The following is a 14,188-nucleotide window of genomic DNA, read 5'->3' on the forward strand; positions in this document are numbered from 1 at the left end:
GGAAGAGTATAGAAATGAAAATTATCGGTAAGAGTAACTAAAGGGGTAAAATGAGAGACAAAAATAAGATATGACATATAAAAACCAAAGGACAAAATTGCTGAAGTAAGTACTGCATTTACAGTAATAACATTGAACGTTAATGGATGAAACTACCCAGTCAAAAGACACAGATTGCCAGAATGGATAAAAAAACATAAAATCCAACTATATGTAGTCTACCTTAGACACATATACACCAACAGGTTGACAGTAAAAAGATGGAAAAACATACTCCATGCAAACAGTAAACAAAAAAGAGCTGAGGTAGCTATACTAATATCAGACAAAACAGTCCTGAAATGCAAAACAACAAAAGACAAAGAGCAAACATTATAAAAGTGGCAAATCACTAAGAAGAAATATCAATCATAAATATTTATACACCAGATGAAGGAGCCAAAAATACATGAGGAAAACACTGACAGCACTAAAGGAAGAAATAGATTTAGCTTCAATAATAGTTGAAGACTTCAATGCACCACGTCATCCATAGATAGAACATCAAGACAAAAGTACAAAAAGGTAACAGAGAACTTGACAAGTGAACTAGACCTAAGAGACATATACAGAACATTGCACCCTCAAACATAGGATATATGTTTTTCTCAAGTGCGTATGGATCATTTAACAGAACAGAACACACATTGAATCACAAAACAAGTCACAATAAGTTTTTTAAAAAAAAAAGATTGAAATTATATAAAGCACTTTCTCTGACCACAATAAATGAAGTTGGGAATCAATAATAGGTGGATAACTGGAAATATGAATGTTAAACAACACATTTTCACTATTTGCAGAAGGCATGATCCTATATATAGAAAGTCAAAAAAAGAAAAAAAAAAACTACAGCAAAGCTACTAGAGCTAATAAATGAGGTTAACCAAGTGTCAGGATTTGGGATAACATATAAAAATTGGCAGTGTTTCTATACACTAGTAATGAGCAATCTGAGGAAGAAAATACGAAAAAAATTCCATTTACAATAGCAACTAAAAGAATCATCTATCTAGGAATAAATTTAATCAAAGATGTAAAGGTCTTATTTACAGAAAACTACAAAATATTGCTAAAAGAAATCAAAGAAAACCTAAATAAATGGAAGCACATTCCATGTTCATGGCTTGGAAAACTAAGATATCAATTCTATCCAAATTGATTTAAAGATTCAACACAATCCCAATCAAATTTACACCAAGCTTCTTTGCAGAAATATAAAGCCAATAATCAGATTTATGCTGAAAGTTAAGGGGCACCAAGTAGCCAGTAACTTCTTGAAAAAGAAGAAAAAAGATGGGAGACTTACACTGCCTGACCTTAAAGCATATTACAAAACTACAGTGTGAGCAAAACATGATATTGACATAAAGGTTAGATATATCAACCAATGGAATCAAACTGAGACTTCAGAAATAGACTCTCATATCTATGGCCGATTGATATTTGATAAGGCTGCCAAATCCACTCAACTAGGAAAGAATAGTCTCTTCAATAAATGGTCCTGAGGGAACTACATATATCCATATGCAAAAAAATTAAAGAGGACACCTACCTCATACCTTACACAAAAATTAACTCAAAATGGTTTGAAGACCTAAATATAAGAACCAGGACCATAAATTCCTAGAAGAAATGTAGGAAAGCATCTTCAAGACCTTATGGTAGGCAATGGTTTCTTAGACTTTACACCTAAAGCATAAGCAACAAAAGAAACAATAGATAAATAGGACCTCCTCAAAATTATAAACTTTTCTGCAAAGAACTTTGTCAAGAAAGGGAAAAAATAACCTACTCAGTGGGAGAAAATATTTGGAAACCACATATCTGTTAAGGGTTTGATATCCAGAATATATAAAGAAATTCCACAATTCAACAAAAAAGAGAGAAACCATCCAATTATAAAAATAGGCAAAAGACTTGAATAGATAAATCTCTTAAGAGGAAATACAAATAACTAAAAAGCACATGAAAAGATGCTCAACATCACTAGCTGTTAGGGAAATACAAATCAAAACCACAATGACTAGAATGGCCATTAATAAAAAACAAAACTACAAGTGTAGGAAGGGTGTGGAGAAATAAAAACACTTAGGCACTGCTTTTGGGAATGTAAAATTGGTGAAGCCACTGTGGAAGACAGTTTGGCGGTTGCTCACGAAGCTAAGTATAGATTTGCCATATGATCTGGCAATCTTGCTACCAGGTATATACCCAGAACTAAAAACAGAGACTCAGACATTTGCACACCAATGTTTATAGCAGCATTATTTACAAATTATGGAAGCAACCCAAGTGTCCATCAACTGATGAATGGAAAAACAAAATGTGGTGTATACACACAACAGGACATTACTAAACTATAATTAAGAATGAGGTCCTGATGCATGAGAAAACATGGATGAACCTTGAGGATATTATGCTGAATGAAATAAACCAGGCACAAAAGGACAAATATTGCATGATCTCACTGATATGAACAATTAAAATAAGCAAGCTCAGAGTGTCAGAATCTAGAATACAGATTGTTATCAGAGGATTTGAGAGTATAGAATGGGGAGTTGATGCTTAATTTGTGCAGAATTTCTATTTAGGTTGATCTTAAACATTTGAAATTGATGGTAGTGATGGTACCACATTATGAGTATAATTAATAGTGCTGAATTATGTATGTGAATATGATTGAAAGAGGAAGTTTTGGGTCATGTATGTTAATAGAATGAAAGAAGATAAAAATGGGACTTATAACACAGTGAATCTGTTTTGGACAATGAACTGGGGTTAATAGTACAAGTGTAAGAATGCTATTTCATGAATTATACCAAATGTGCAACATTAATAGAAGGAATTAATATTAGGATGGTGTATGGAAAAAAATAATTTACCTAATGTAAACAAACTATAATTAACAGTACTACTTTAATATTCTTTCATCAGTTATAACAAAGGTATAACACTAATGCAAAGTGTCAACAATAGGGGGCGTATATTGGGAAAAATAGTTAGCATTACTGTATCTAAAATGTTTTAGAAAAGACCATCAAATTATAACTTTAATAAAATCCAAAGAAAGAAAATGGAAGAAGCAGTGAAGCAAAAATTGTGACACTTGATTTATAATCTTCCATGCCTGCGTAAGAACTATTTACCTATTCAAAACATGATAAAAATACTCTCTCCCCTGTAGTCATAGCTGCGAACTTTCCTGCACCAATAGGTAATACAAGTAATACAAGAACCATGGGAAATGGCCATGAATGTGCGGATAGCTGTGCTGTCTAAGGCAAAAATATACAAGTGTTTACCTTTCCCTCACATCACCTACTTACATGCATGTCACACAAAGGAACCGACATTACAGGGAGAAAGCCTAATAATGCACCAATTTACTTTTATACAGGTTATGAGAAACATTAACATTTAATACAGTTCTATAATGCATTATCTGACCAATCCTCAAATGTCTGTATTGCCTGATTCATAATTAAGTGCCTTGCTCGATGTTGTCTCCATGGATTCTAGCATTGTATATTTCTCAAAAATAGGACTTAAACTTCGCCCTAATCAAAACAGTGGAGTGCTATGCTCGGGGTTCTGACCCTCTCAGAAGCTTTGAATAACCAGCAAAAAAAATAACAGAAACATCTTTCTCAAAGCTCCAGAGAACAAATGACTGCAATAACAGTGCGAGTGCCAAATCAAGAAAAGGGCTACTTAAAAGAGGTAGCATCTCCTGGCACCCGGGCTGGCTCCTCCCCGACTTTTCATTTCTACACAGACATTAGGCTTATTACATTTTTAAAAAATAACTTACCCACTAGTCAGTGGTTGTTAGGATACAATATCATGTTTAAGCATTATATCTGTAAATAAAATTTTACGTCTTTTTTCTCACTTGTGCTTAATTTGATGGATTGCAATCTTTAAACTTATTAGGAGATTTATCATGGTCACCTACAAATGTTAGTAATTTAAACATTACACAAACAATTGTTTCAGATGTATATGCATGACAGAAGCAATTTAAAAAGAGATCTCAATGTCCTAGTTACTGAATTAATTTCATACTCCTCTAGATTGCAAATTCTTAGAGGACAAGGACCAAAAGTCAATAATTTTTATTTTCTTCACAAAATCAAAATAGTGCCTCTTCCTTGTGAGTATTCAATAAATGATTATGTAATTTCAGTATCATCTAGATCAGGGTTTCCCAATATTGAAAATAACTGGCATTTTGGGAAGGTTAAATTTTTGTTTGGGGGGGTGTGGGGGGAGCTGTCCTTGCTTTGTAGGATGTTTAGCTGCATGCCTGGCCTCTACCCAGTGAGATGCCAGCAGCATTCTGCCCCCAACTGTGATGATAAAAATGTCTTCAGACATTGCCAAATGTCCCATAATGGGCAAAATCACCCTCAGATGAGAACCAGTACACTGAGGTAGATGAAGGGGTACAAGCCTAGTATTCAACCCCAATACTATTATTGTCTTCTTTTTTCACTTTGGACAAAACAATCACCTCTTTGAGTCTCAGTTTCCTTTCCTGCGAAGGGAAATTGTTAGACTTCATGACCTCGCAGTCCCTATAATTCAACCATCTGTTCATCTAATATTTACTGAACGCAAATTAATGCCAAACACTGTTCTAGATACAGGTAATCTTGCAGTGAGCAAAACAGGCATGGGCCCTTCCTTCAGAGAAATAAAACAGACATTGGTTAGATATACACAGTAAATGACTGATTAAATAAATGCATATATAACAGGAAACCATGATAAGTCCAAGGAAATGGTCTACAAGCATTACTTCCATACATAGGAGACTTCTAAAATATCTCATCTGTTATGTAGAGAATAACTTTGGCATTAATCAGGATCAAAAGCCATTTAAGATTCTAAAATCTTCAATGAATTCTAACTACACTATATTGCAATGGCATAAAATAAATTAGTGTACAATAGTCTGAGTTAAACTCAGATTTGTTGGCAACAGAAAACCATTCCAAGTTATCCAAAATAATCTTCATTTGTGCTGTAGGAAATTTTAGCAATAGAATTTAGAGAAATGAAAGCAATGTACATTACATTTTTTAAATAATCCAAGGTATGGATAGTCTTTTCAGCTTCACTCTGAGACAACCACTCAACAGACTTTACCTTATTGATTAGGAGTAATCTCATCAAAAATGTCTATTTTAGAGATTATAGAAGGAACTTGTTTTGTGTGCTATGCCCAACAAAGCATGGGATTTTATTGGAAGGATATTTCAATGCCACTTCAAGGCAGTATTTCCTATGTCAAAACAGGGAAATATAGCAGATAATCTTTTCCAGACAGACAGATTAAGTAACTGAACTTTTCCCCTGAACATTTTTCCCCCTTGAGTTATCTGACTGGCAAATAAATACCAGTTCTGAATAATAAGAATAATAATAAACAGATACTATCTTATTTTCTCTCTACTTCTTCTCCTTAAAAGTAAAGGGAGTTAACATTCATTGAGCACCTTTCATGTGCAAGGTGCTGTTCACTCCCTAACTACTTTAATCCCAGAATAATCCCATGTGTTATATAGTATCACCTTTTTCACACACAAGGGAACTGAAGTTAGTGAGGGTCACTATCTGCTTAAAGTCAGATATACTGTAAACAGCAGAATTTTCCCCACTACACTAGACACTTTGCAACATCAGCCAATATAAATTTCATAAACTCAAAGGCAATTCAAGGATTGCATAATCTAATTTTCAGGGTACATTAAAGTAATATTTTAGATTATAAATATGACTGTTGGAGGTGGGAAAAGTTGAGGGAAAAGAGAATAACATACTGGCATATCTTATCCCTCTGCTAAGTGCTTCCCTTTAACACAAAACAGCTCAATCCTTATTCATCTTATTTTTTTCTCCAAAATAGGTTGTAAAATCTTGTCTAAATCTGAAATAAGTTCTACAACTAACTGTAGTGCTATAATTTGAAATTTATAGCTTTTTTGTATATATGTTATTTTTCACAGCAAAAGAAGGGGAAAAAATTCTTGTCTAATAGGACTCTAACGCCCTTTGAACTACTTACTGCTCTGACTCTACCCTTCCCCGGCCATGCTTTGAAAAACGCAGTTTGTGTTCATTTCTTCCTGACCTCCTGGTCATTTCTCCACTCTCTACAATCTGGTTTCCACTAAAATTCCTCTCAGTAAAGTCAGTAATGACCATGTTCTTGCAAAACGCAGAAGATACACTTTATTCCTTGCCTTTTCAATGACATCTGAAATGCCCACTTCCTCCATTTTGAAACCCTATCCTCCCTTGCTTGGCATTTGCAATTCATCTCAACTGGTTTCCCAGTTGCCTCATGGCTTTTCCTTCTCTATCTCTTTCTCAGGCTTCCAGCCGTCAGCCCATCTTCAAAAGATGATGTCCCTCATGGTTCCATCTTCAAACATCTTATGACTATTCACACTCCAGACGATCTTATCCATGCTGAGGAGACCTTGAGCAACTTCTTCAGCCCCAGTCAGTCCCCAGACTTCTAGAAGTTGTTCAGCCTGTGCCTATCAGACATTAGTATCTGGGAATTTTACAAGCATCTCTATTTAAACATATTCACAATTGAACAGATTATTTCCCTCATCAACCGTGCTCCTCCTACCCTTTTCCCCAACTGGGTAAATAATATCACCAGTTCGATCACCCTTCAAACTTCCTAACTTCCAACATTCAAAAGACTAATATTCCACTAAAACGGTCTTCAACCTTTCTACTCCTTTCCCCTCCCCAATTACTATTGCCACTCCCTTGATTCAAATCCTCCTAATTTCTTGAGGGCATCATAACACAGTCTTCTAACTGGACTCCGTCCCTCTAAATCCAATGCCCTCCAGTCACTCTACAGTAGCACTATCCTCTAGAACTTTCTCTGTAGTGATAAAAATGTTCTTTATCTTGCTACCTGATACAAATGTGGCTATTGAGCCCTTGAAATACTACTGCTAGTGAGAAACTGGCTTTTTCATTTTATTTAATTTCAATAATACTAATTTTAATTTAAATAGCCAACATATAGCTACTGACTACCATTCAAGAGACGCAGCTGTACAGTAATGGGTTTTACTTGTAACTCTCCTCTTTAAATCATAAAATCTATTCTCCTTAGCACAATGCATATGGTTTGAAATGACCAGCTAGCTCTCTCTATATTTCTCATCCCACTACTACTCTCACACCTTCTAGCACCACTTCCAGACTCACACACATTCTAAGTATTAGCCACATGAAACTAGTTCCCATGATATCACACACACTATTTGGTGTATACAAGCTACCCTCATTGCCTGAACACATCTTTTTTTTTTGGCATGAGCATGCTCCAGGAATCAAACACAGGTCTCCAGCATGCAGAGGAGAAGTCTACCACTGAGTCACTGTTGCACCGCCCTATTGCCTGAACACTTTTTATCTCTTTTCTTAAGCTGATTTACTCATCCTTCAGGCAGCAACTTCTGCAGACTCTTGACCATTCCCTGTACCTCTTTACCATCCTCTACCAAAGGTGTCTGGCACTTCAGCAATTTCCCAAATGCATGTCACTATTCATACAGCTATCATGTATTTATCAAACTGTACTCTGAGCTCTTCAAGAGTAGAAACTAGATTTTTTTAACTCTTTATCAATGGTGTCTAGCAAGTGTTTGCAAGCAACGGCTCAGCCCCAGCTTCTAGGTAACTATGAGTATGACCATTCTCAAACTCTTTTCTCCATTCCTATTATAAATAGATCTATTCAAACCCTTCAATCAAAATCCTGACACAAAGGGATCTATCACTCAATAATTTCTTTCATAATCCCCTTCCTTGAGCTAAGCTTCCCTGTTTACATTTGCTACCTATACTTTGGACAAAGTCCCTGTCCGTGACTCATTGGCAACTTCTACAAGGATTGTCCTTTTACTTTTCTGCTACCTCTTTTATTACTTACTTTGAGATCCAGAGAAAAGTTCACCTCAAGCAAAAGCCTTGTTTGACTTTGCTTGATCACTGATCTAATTCCACCTGCACGCATAATTAGCCCTAAGTGATCCCACATGCTTATCATCTGTGGTTCTTTATTGTATACTAACTTCTAAAATAGAAGATCAATTCTTTGAGTGCAAGGACTGAATCTTCCACATCCTGTGCTATCCCTGCAGCATTCTCTACCATACTGTGCATTTATCAGAAACTTAGCGAACATATATTGAAGATTGGATGAAATATTAAAGATTAGATTTATTTTTATGAATTCCAAAACATAATGATTTCCAATTCTTACATTTACAATCTCCAGAAAAGAGGCATGTTTTTTAGGTAACAGCTAGATAGTAACAGGAAAAGTGAAAAAATAAAATAATAAAAGTCATATACCTTTCCATACCTAAGAAGAAAGATATAATGCAATTAAACAAATAATGTTTGGAGGGTGCAACTCCGAAAATTTTGGGAATCCCCTGCCTGATCTCAGTGGCATAAATAATGGCATTTTTTAAAAAGCAAAGTAATAAAAGGAAAATCATTGATGTTCAATTGCTGACAGAGTCTAGTTAACACCTGTTTCTTGATTGGAAGTCAAATTTTTATCAAGTAATGATGACAGCAATCACTGTGATTTCATGATTTTGCCCCATCAGCGGGACAACCATCCTGAGACATAACTGTGCCATCATGTTTGAATATAACTGGCATAGCAAATACAAACCTTAACTTACGAATTTCAGCATTCTGAGGATATGATTTATAAGTAAGATTAGAATTTTACAGAGAAGCACCCAAAAAATTCTGTTAAAAATCAATAGTAAATAAATACCTAGCTTTCAATTTTCAGATAAATACTCAGCGCATAATTCTCCTTCTCTCACCTTGCTGTGAAAAGAAAAGTTTTAAAACTATTGTAAAGGAAATATAAAAGGTCCTCCAAATACACCTTAATGGACAAAACAGCATCTAATATTTAAAATTGTGTTCTCTAGGGATAGAGTGAAGAGATAATCTTTCAGCTTCTTTCAAGAAATGATTTACATTCTGTTTTTCCATTTTAATTCACTCATTTATGTGTTGAGGTCTTGGGTATTCGTTAATACTTAATTTAATTCTTAATATTCTAATCATTTGAATGTATCATTGGCAAGTTTTATTTATGGAAATTCATAAAGAAAACCCAGTAATGTGTAAATCATGTCAATTTTCCAAACAACATGAGTAGCTCTAAAATGCCATTGACTGAAGAGTAAGTTAAAGAGCCACTAAAACAAGATCCCAGAGGGCTGTAATCCTAATTTCTTACTTTTCAAGGGCATCTAATTCTTATTTTAGATAAAATTCCCTACTTCACAGCTTACATTTTACTTCAAAGGGATACTTTCCAAAAAGTTAACTCAAAACATTTATGGTGTAAACAGTTCACAAGTTACAAAGCTATATTTCATTTAGTTATCAGGAAATCATGTGTCTCATATATATATTTATGTAAGAATGATACCTACTTATCATACATTAAATTCAATCAATCATGACACTTCTCTTACTAGCTTACCATGAGCCACATATTATGCCAAGCACTGCTCCAGGAACTGGAACACAGCCGTGATGAAACAAAAGCTATGTCCTTATGGAGACTAAATTCTACTAACAGAGATAGTCAATGCACAAGTATTCAAAACATACAATAATTTAGATGGTAGGAAGTACCATGAAGAAAAACATCACAGATTAAGAGGATGGAGATGGTAATGAGTTAGATGGTAGTTTAGACAAGGTCAGCATACTCATATGTTTATAGAGGCTTTAGGACCCATTGCCCATTCTCCACATCCTTTTCTCATCAATTCTCCATCTCACACCCCTCCCTTTCTTTCCATACCCTCCCTCACCTGCAAAACCAAAAGATAGAGAAGTAATATGTAAAATTCCAAGAACAAATTCTAATGTAGACTCCCAGAAGAAACTCAACTGAAAGGAGAAATAGAGTTGAGGAAAGTAGAATGAATGGATAGTTTCATACATTCGAAAAAGAATATCTTCAAAATTATTTTTAAAGTAGACAATTTTTGTGGAAATGTGAACTCACATATATGAATTCCTTTTATTTTTAATTTTTTATTAGAGAAGTTGAAGGTTTATAGAAAAATCATGAATTTCCTAATACAGACTTCTCATACACACCCCTCACACAAATTCCCTAGTATTAACACCAATACTAACTCCCTAGTACTAAAGCTTTGTATTAGTGTTATCTTTGTTATACTAATTGAAAAATTGATGAAACAATATTATTATAATCATACTATTAACTGTAGTTCACGACTTATTAGGGTTTGTTGGTTGTATTGTAAGGTACTACTTCTATAAAATTTTTATTTTAGTAATATATATACAATCTAAAATTTCCACTTTTAGCCACACTCAATTATATAATTCTGTGGTGTTATGTTCACTAGATTGTACTACCAACATCACCATCCATTATCAAAACTTTTCCATCCCCTTAAAGAAAAATTCTCTTCCAATTAAGCATTAACTCCCCATTTCTTACCCCAACTCAGCCACTCTATGAATGTACTAGTTGACCAAAATTTAATCATATCCTTTCTAAATCTTCTATAATGTTATTTCTACCTATCTTCAGTATCTATCTAGTTATCAACATGCTTTTAGATAAGAAAGAAAAGGGCTTTCTATGGGGTTTTTTGTTTGTTTGTTTTTTGGCACAGGCAGGCACTGGGAATCGAACCCAGGTCTCCGGCATGGCAGGCGAGAATTCTGCCATTGAGCCACTGTCACACCACCCTGTTTTTTACCATTTTTATTGACAGTTTTAGGACAGTTCAGTGTCTCTAGAAGAAAACCCCTTTCTCTCCAATGGCATGAAAAATAAAAGCTCTCCACCAGGAAACGAGTGGCAAATGATAAACCTGAAACACTGGGTTATACTGCACCACCAACAACTCAGGCAATATGAGTATAACTAAATAGAAAGATTATGCCATATCACATACATATGCCAACAGATGCCCCATCACATTTGCCCTTACAAGCAAACATACTGCAGAGTTTCGTTGTTGTTATTGTTGGTTTTTTAAGAGAATGATTATTTTCAGGCCTTGGCTACAAATTTACATTTTTACAATAATTTATATGCCAACACAGAAGTTTGCAGACAATAATGATGGTTTTGCAAATACCTCATTTGGAGAATGCTGCTGCCTATTTCACTATTTCAGAGTAGAGATTCAACAGCACTATATCCATCAGTCTTACCTCGGCAGCTAAATAGTTCCCAGTCGCAAGATGTTTAAATCTGAACAAGCTGTTCCATTGTCCTGCACCCCCACGACATGGGTCATGATGAACCACCTACAAGGAGAGTAATGACAATATTCATATTACTGGTGAGCAAGTGCCGACTGTTTACACAGAGCACCCTCCTGTTAGTGCAGACCACAGAATCTAATCTGTTTCCATGAGAGTACACTAGGGCAAAATTCCCCATTCATGAGCAAGAGACGTGTTATGTTAACTGGCTGCAGACAGATGATGCTCAGGCTTTACATCTGCAAATACAGCCTTACTCCTAAAGACATATCTCCAGCTAAAACTAGAAACTGTGGGATTTCCCCCATCTGTTATTCAAACATTCACTCTGATGATTGTGCTAAAAGCCTATTATGTGCCCATTACTCTTCTAGGCAAGGAGGACATAGCAGTGAATAAGGCTAGAGCCTTCATTCTTATGGGAGAAGAGAGTAAACATACAAACAAATAAATCAGATTTGACAAGTGCATGATTAACTAGGGAAGGCTACTTTAGATATGGTAATCAGCACAGATCACTCTGAGGAGATGACATGTGAGCTGAAACTGTGAAGATGAGAATAAGCCAGGCACATAGAGGGATTGCAAATGCAGGCAAAGAGAACTGCAGATGCCAAACCCTGGAGGCTGAACTTAACTTAATTCTTGGCCCCTTGCATGTATGCTTTTTACTAACTTTTTATTAACACCAGGTCCATTGATAACCTGTTCTTCATGTTGGTGTAGCCCAGGTGTGAGCAACCAGGCAGAGCTGGGAATGCAGAATTGGCAATAGAACCTCTGATGGACTTGATAATGCAGGTGGTATGGGGCAACAGAAAAGCACAGGTTTTACAGTACAAAGATGACTGTATTTGAGTCACAACTCAGCCAATTATATTGTTGTGATCACAGCTAGCAATTTAATGTCTTCATGCCTTGCTTCTTCATCTACAAAATGGAGTTCATTCACAGAATTGTAGTCAAGATTAAATATCATAAGGCCTTTTAGAATGCTAAGGTAATTCTTTACTATTATCCCTCAAATTCTTGTTAGTGTTGACCACTCTTCAGATACTGCCCTAATCTCAAATTCTGTATGCAAACCTATCAAACTTTCTAACACCTTTTGCTGGACTCCAGGTTCTATGTCTTTTACTCCCACAGGTCAAATAAGATCCTAATAATGAAAGTGCCTCAAAGAGTATAAAGTCTTACAGAAACACTTTTCCTGTGACTAAAAATCCACCTATCCTTCAAGGCCCAGCTCTCAAAACTAATATCTAACTACAAATCTTTTGCTAATCACCAGCCACTGTGATCCCACCAATGCTTAAACTTTTCTTTCTTTTGGGGAGTCACAGTTACCTTTAAGAATCTGATCAAATCTATTCGTTGTCGCACATGCGCGCGTGCGCACACACACACACACACACACACACACACACACATACACAAACTGAATATAATTACAAGGGTTTAACAAATAACTTGAAGGCTATCCTGGGTCTGACTTAGAGCTCCTATACCCTAGTGGGTCTAACAATGAAGTTAAAACTCCCTAGAGGATATCTTGAAGAAATGAGAGGGTGTTTCTATTTATCATGTTGATTTTGCAGGGGCTCCTATTGTCATTTAATGAACAGTGGCCAAAATATCACACATGTCCTGCAATTCACGGGGAGATCCAGCAGGTCCTAGATAGTGGTATCCGGTGCTCCTCACCATCCTGCCCTTCTAAGTGCTCCCTTTCCACAGGTGCTGGAAGCCTCCCCAGCAGGCTTCTGAAGACGTTCCCCGAGAATGGAAAGCAGAGAAAGGTAGAAGGGATGCTTGTCTTTGGGCTCCACTAACAGTGGCAGCAGCAGACTAGGACAGCTCCTACAGGTGGGTGGGCAAGGACCCCAGAAGGGGATGGTCCCACAGCCAGGGGGAGGAGCATGCAGGCTTAGGGGAGGACAAAAGAGGCCTCTAGTCTCATCTTATTCTTCAGATAAGACCACCTCTCCCACCCTATTTTTCTTCCTCCAGTCTTTCCAATAATGTTGAAACCTAATTTCCTATATTAAATACTTCTTTACTTGCAATACTTGAATGATTTCCATTTTCCTAACTGAAGTTTAATTCATATAGCATGCAACAAGGAAATGTCCCTCATCTTACATCTTGTGCCTCTCCTACAGAAATCAGCCTACCACACATATAAATTGCTAATATTTTAGTATAAAATCATACTAAAAGTTTTTAACATCAAGTTATGTGAAAGGTCTACCGTTTTAAGAGAAATTCACTACGGAGAGAAAGACAATTAAATGAATTAAAGATATTATCTCAAAATTATTGAATAATTTACTTGCTCTCTCCATTCTGACTATTCAATGTGTTATAGCACTTCCAGTTATGCATTTAGTTGGAAAGGTTTTAAGTGCTGTGGCATAGTTACAGTAAAAGCTATAATTCTAATAGTAAATATATGAGAGAAGATTCTAACCCCTTTTAACAGACTTAGAACCAAATATTAAATAGGCAGAAACACATGAAATACAGGAAAATCACTGTATTTCATTAACAAAGTTTTAAAATAATATTTAATATTATTGCTATCCCATGTATTTTTAAATATTTGGGGCAAAATGATAAGAAATCCATAGTGTGAAAAATGCATATTTTAATCTTGTACTTATTTTCGGGTTGTGTGTTATTTTTCAGTCTTACCCCAATACTCTCCCCAGGGATCTACCACACAACTTTTCTGTGGCCTCTTTTTTTTTTTTTTTTTTTAAAGGAAAGACAGAGAGAAGGAAGGAAGGAAGGAAGAAAGGGAAAC

General features: G+C 35.7%; 1 protein-coding gene across 5 annotated transcripts in view; it reads right to left on the minus strand.

The window, feature by feature from the left end:
* ITPR2 (inositol 1,4,5-trisphosphate receptor type 2) overlaps window positions 1-14,188 on the minus strand; it is a 521,104-nt gene that overhangs the window by 390,453 nt on the left and 116,463 nt on the right. For all 5 annotated transcript variants that reach the window (XM_077170358.1, XM_077170362.1, XM_077170360.1 and 2 more), the window contains one exon: window positions 11,329-11,424. In XM_077170358.1, the coding sequence (XP_077026473.1) occupies window positions 11,329-11,424 (96 nt within the window). The remainder of the gene's footprint in view (window positions 1-11,328; window positions 11,425-14,188) is intronic.

The sequence above is a fragment of the Tamandua tetradactyla genome, chromosome 7 (genome assembly GCF_023851605.1).
Source record: "Tamandua tetradactyla isolate mTamTet1 chromosome 7, mTamTet1.pri, whole genome shotgun sequence".
Lineage (NCBI taxonomy): Eukaryota > Metazoa > Chordata > Mammalia > Pilosa > Myrmecophagidae > Tamandua > Tamandua tetradactyla.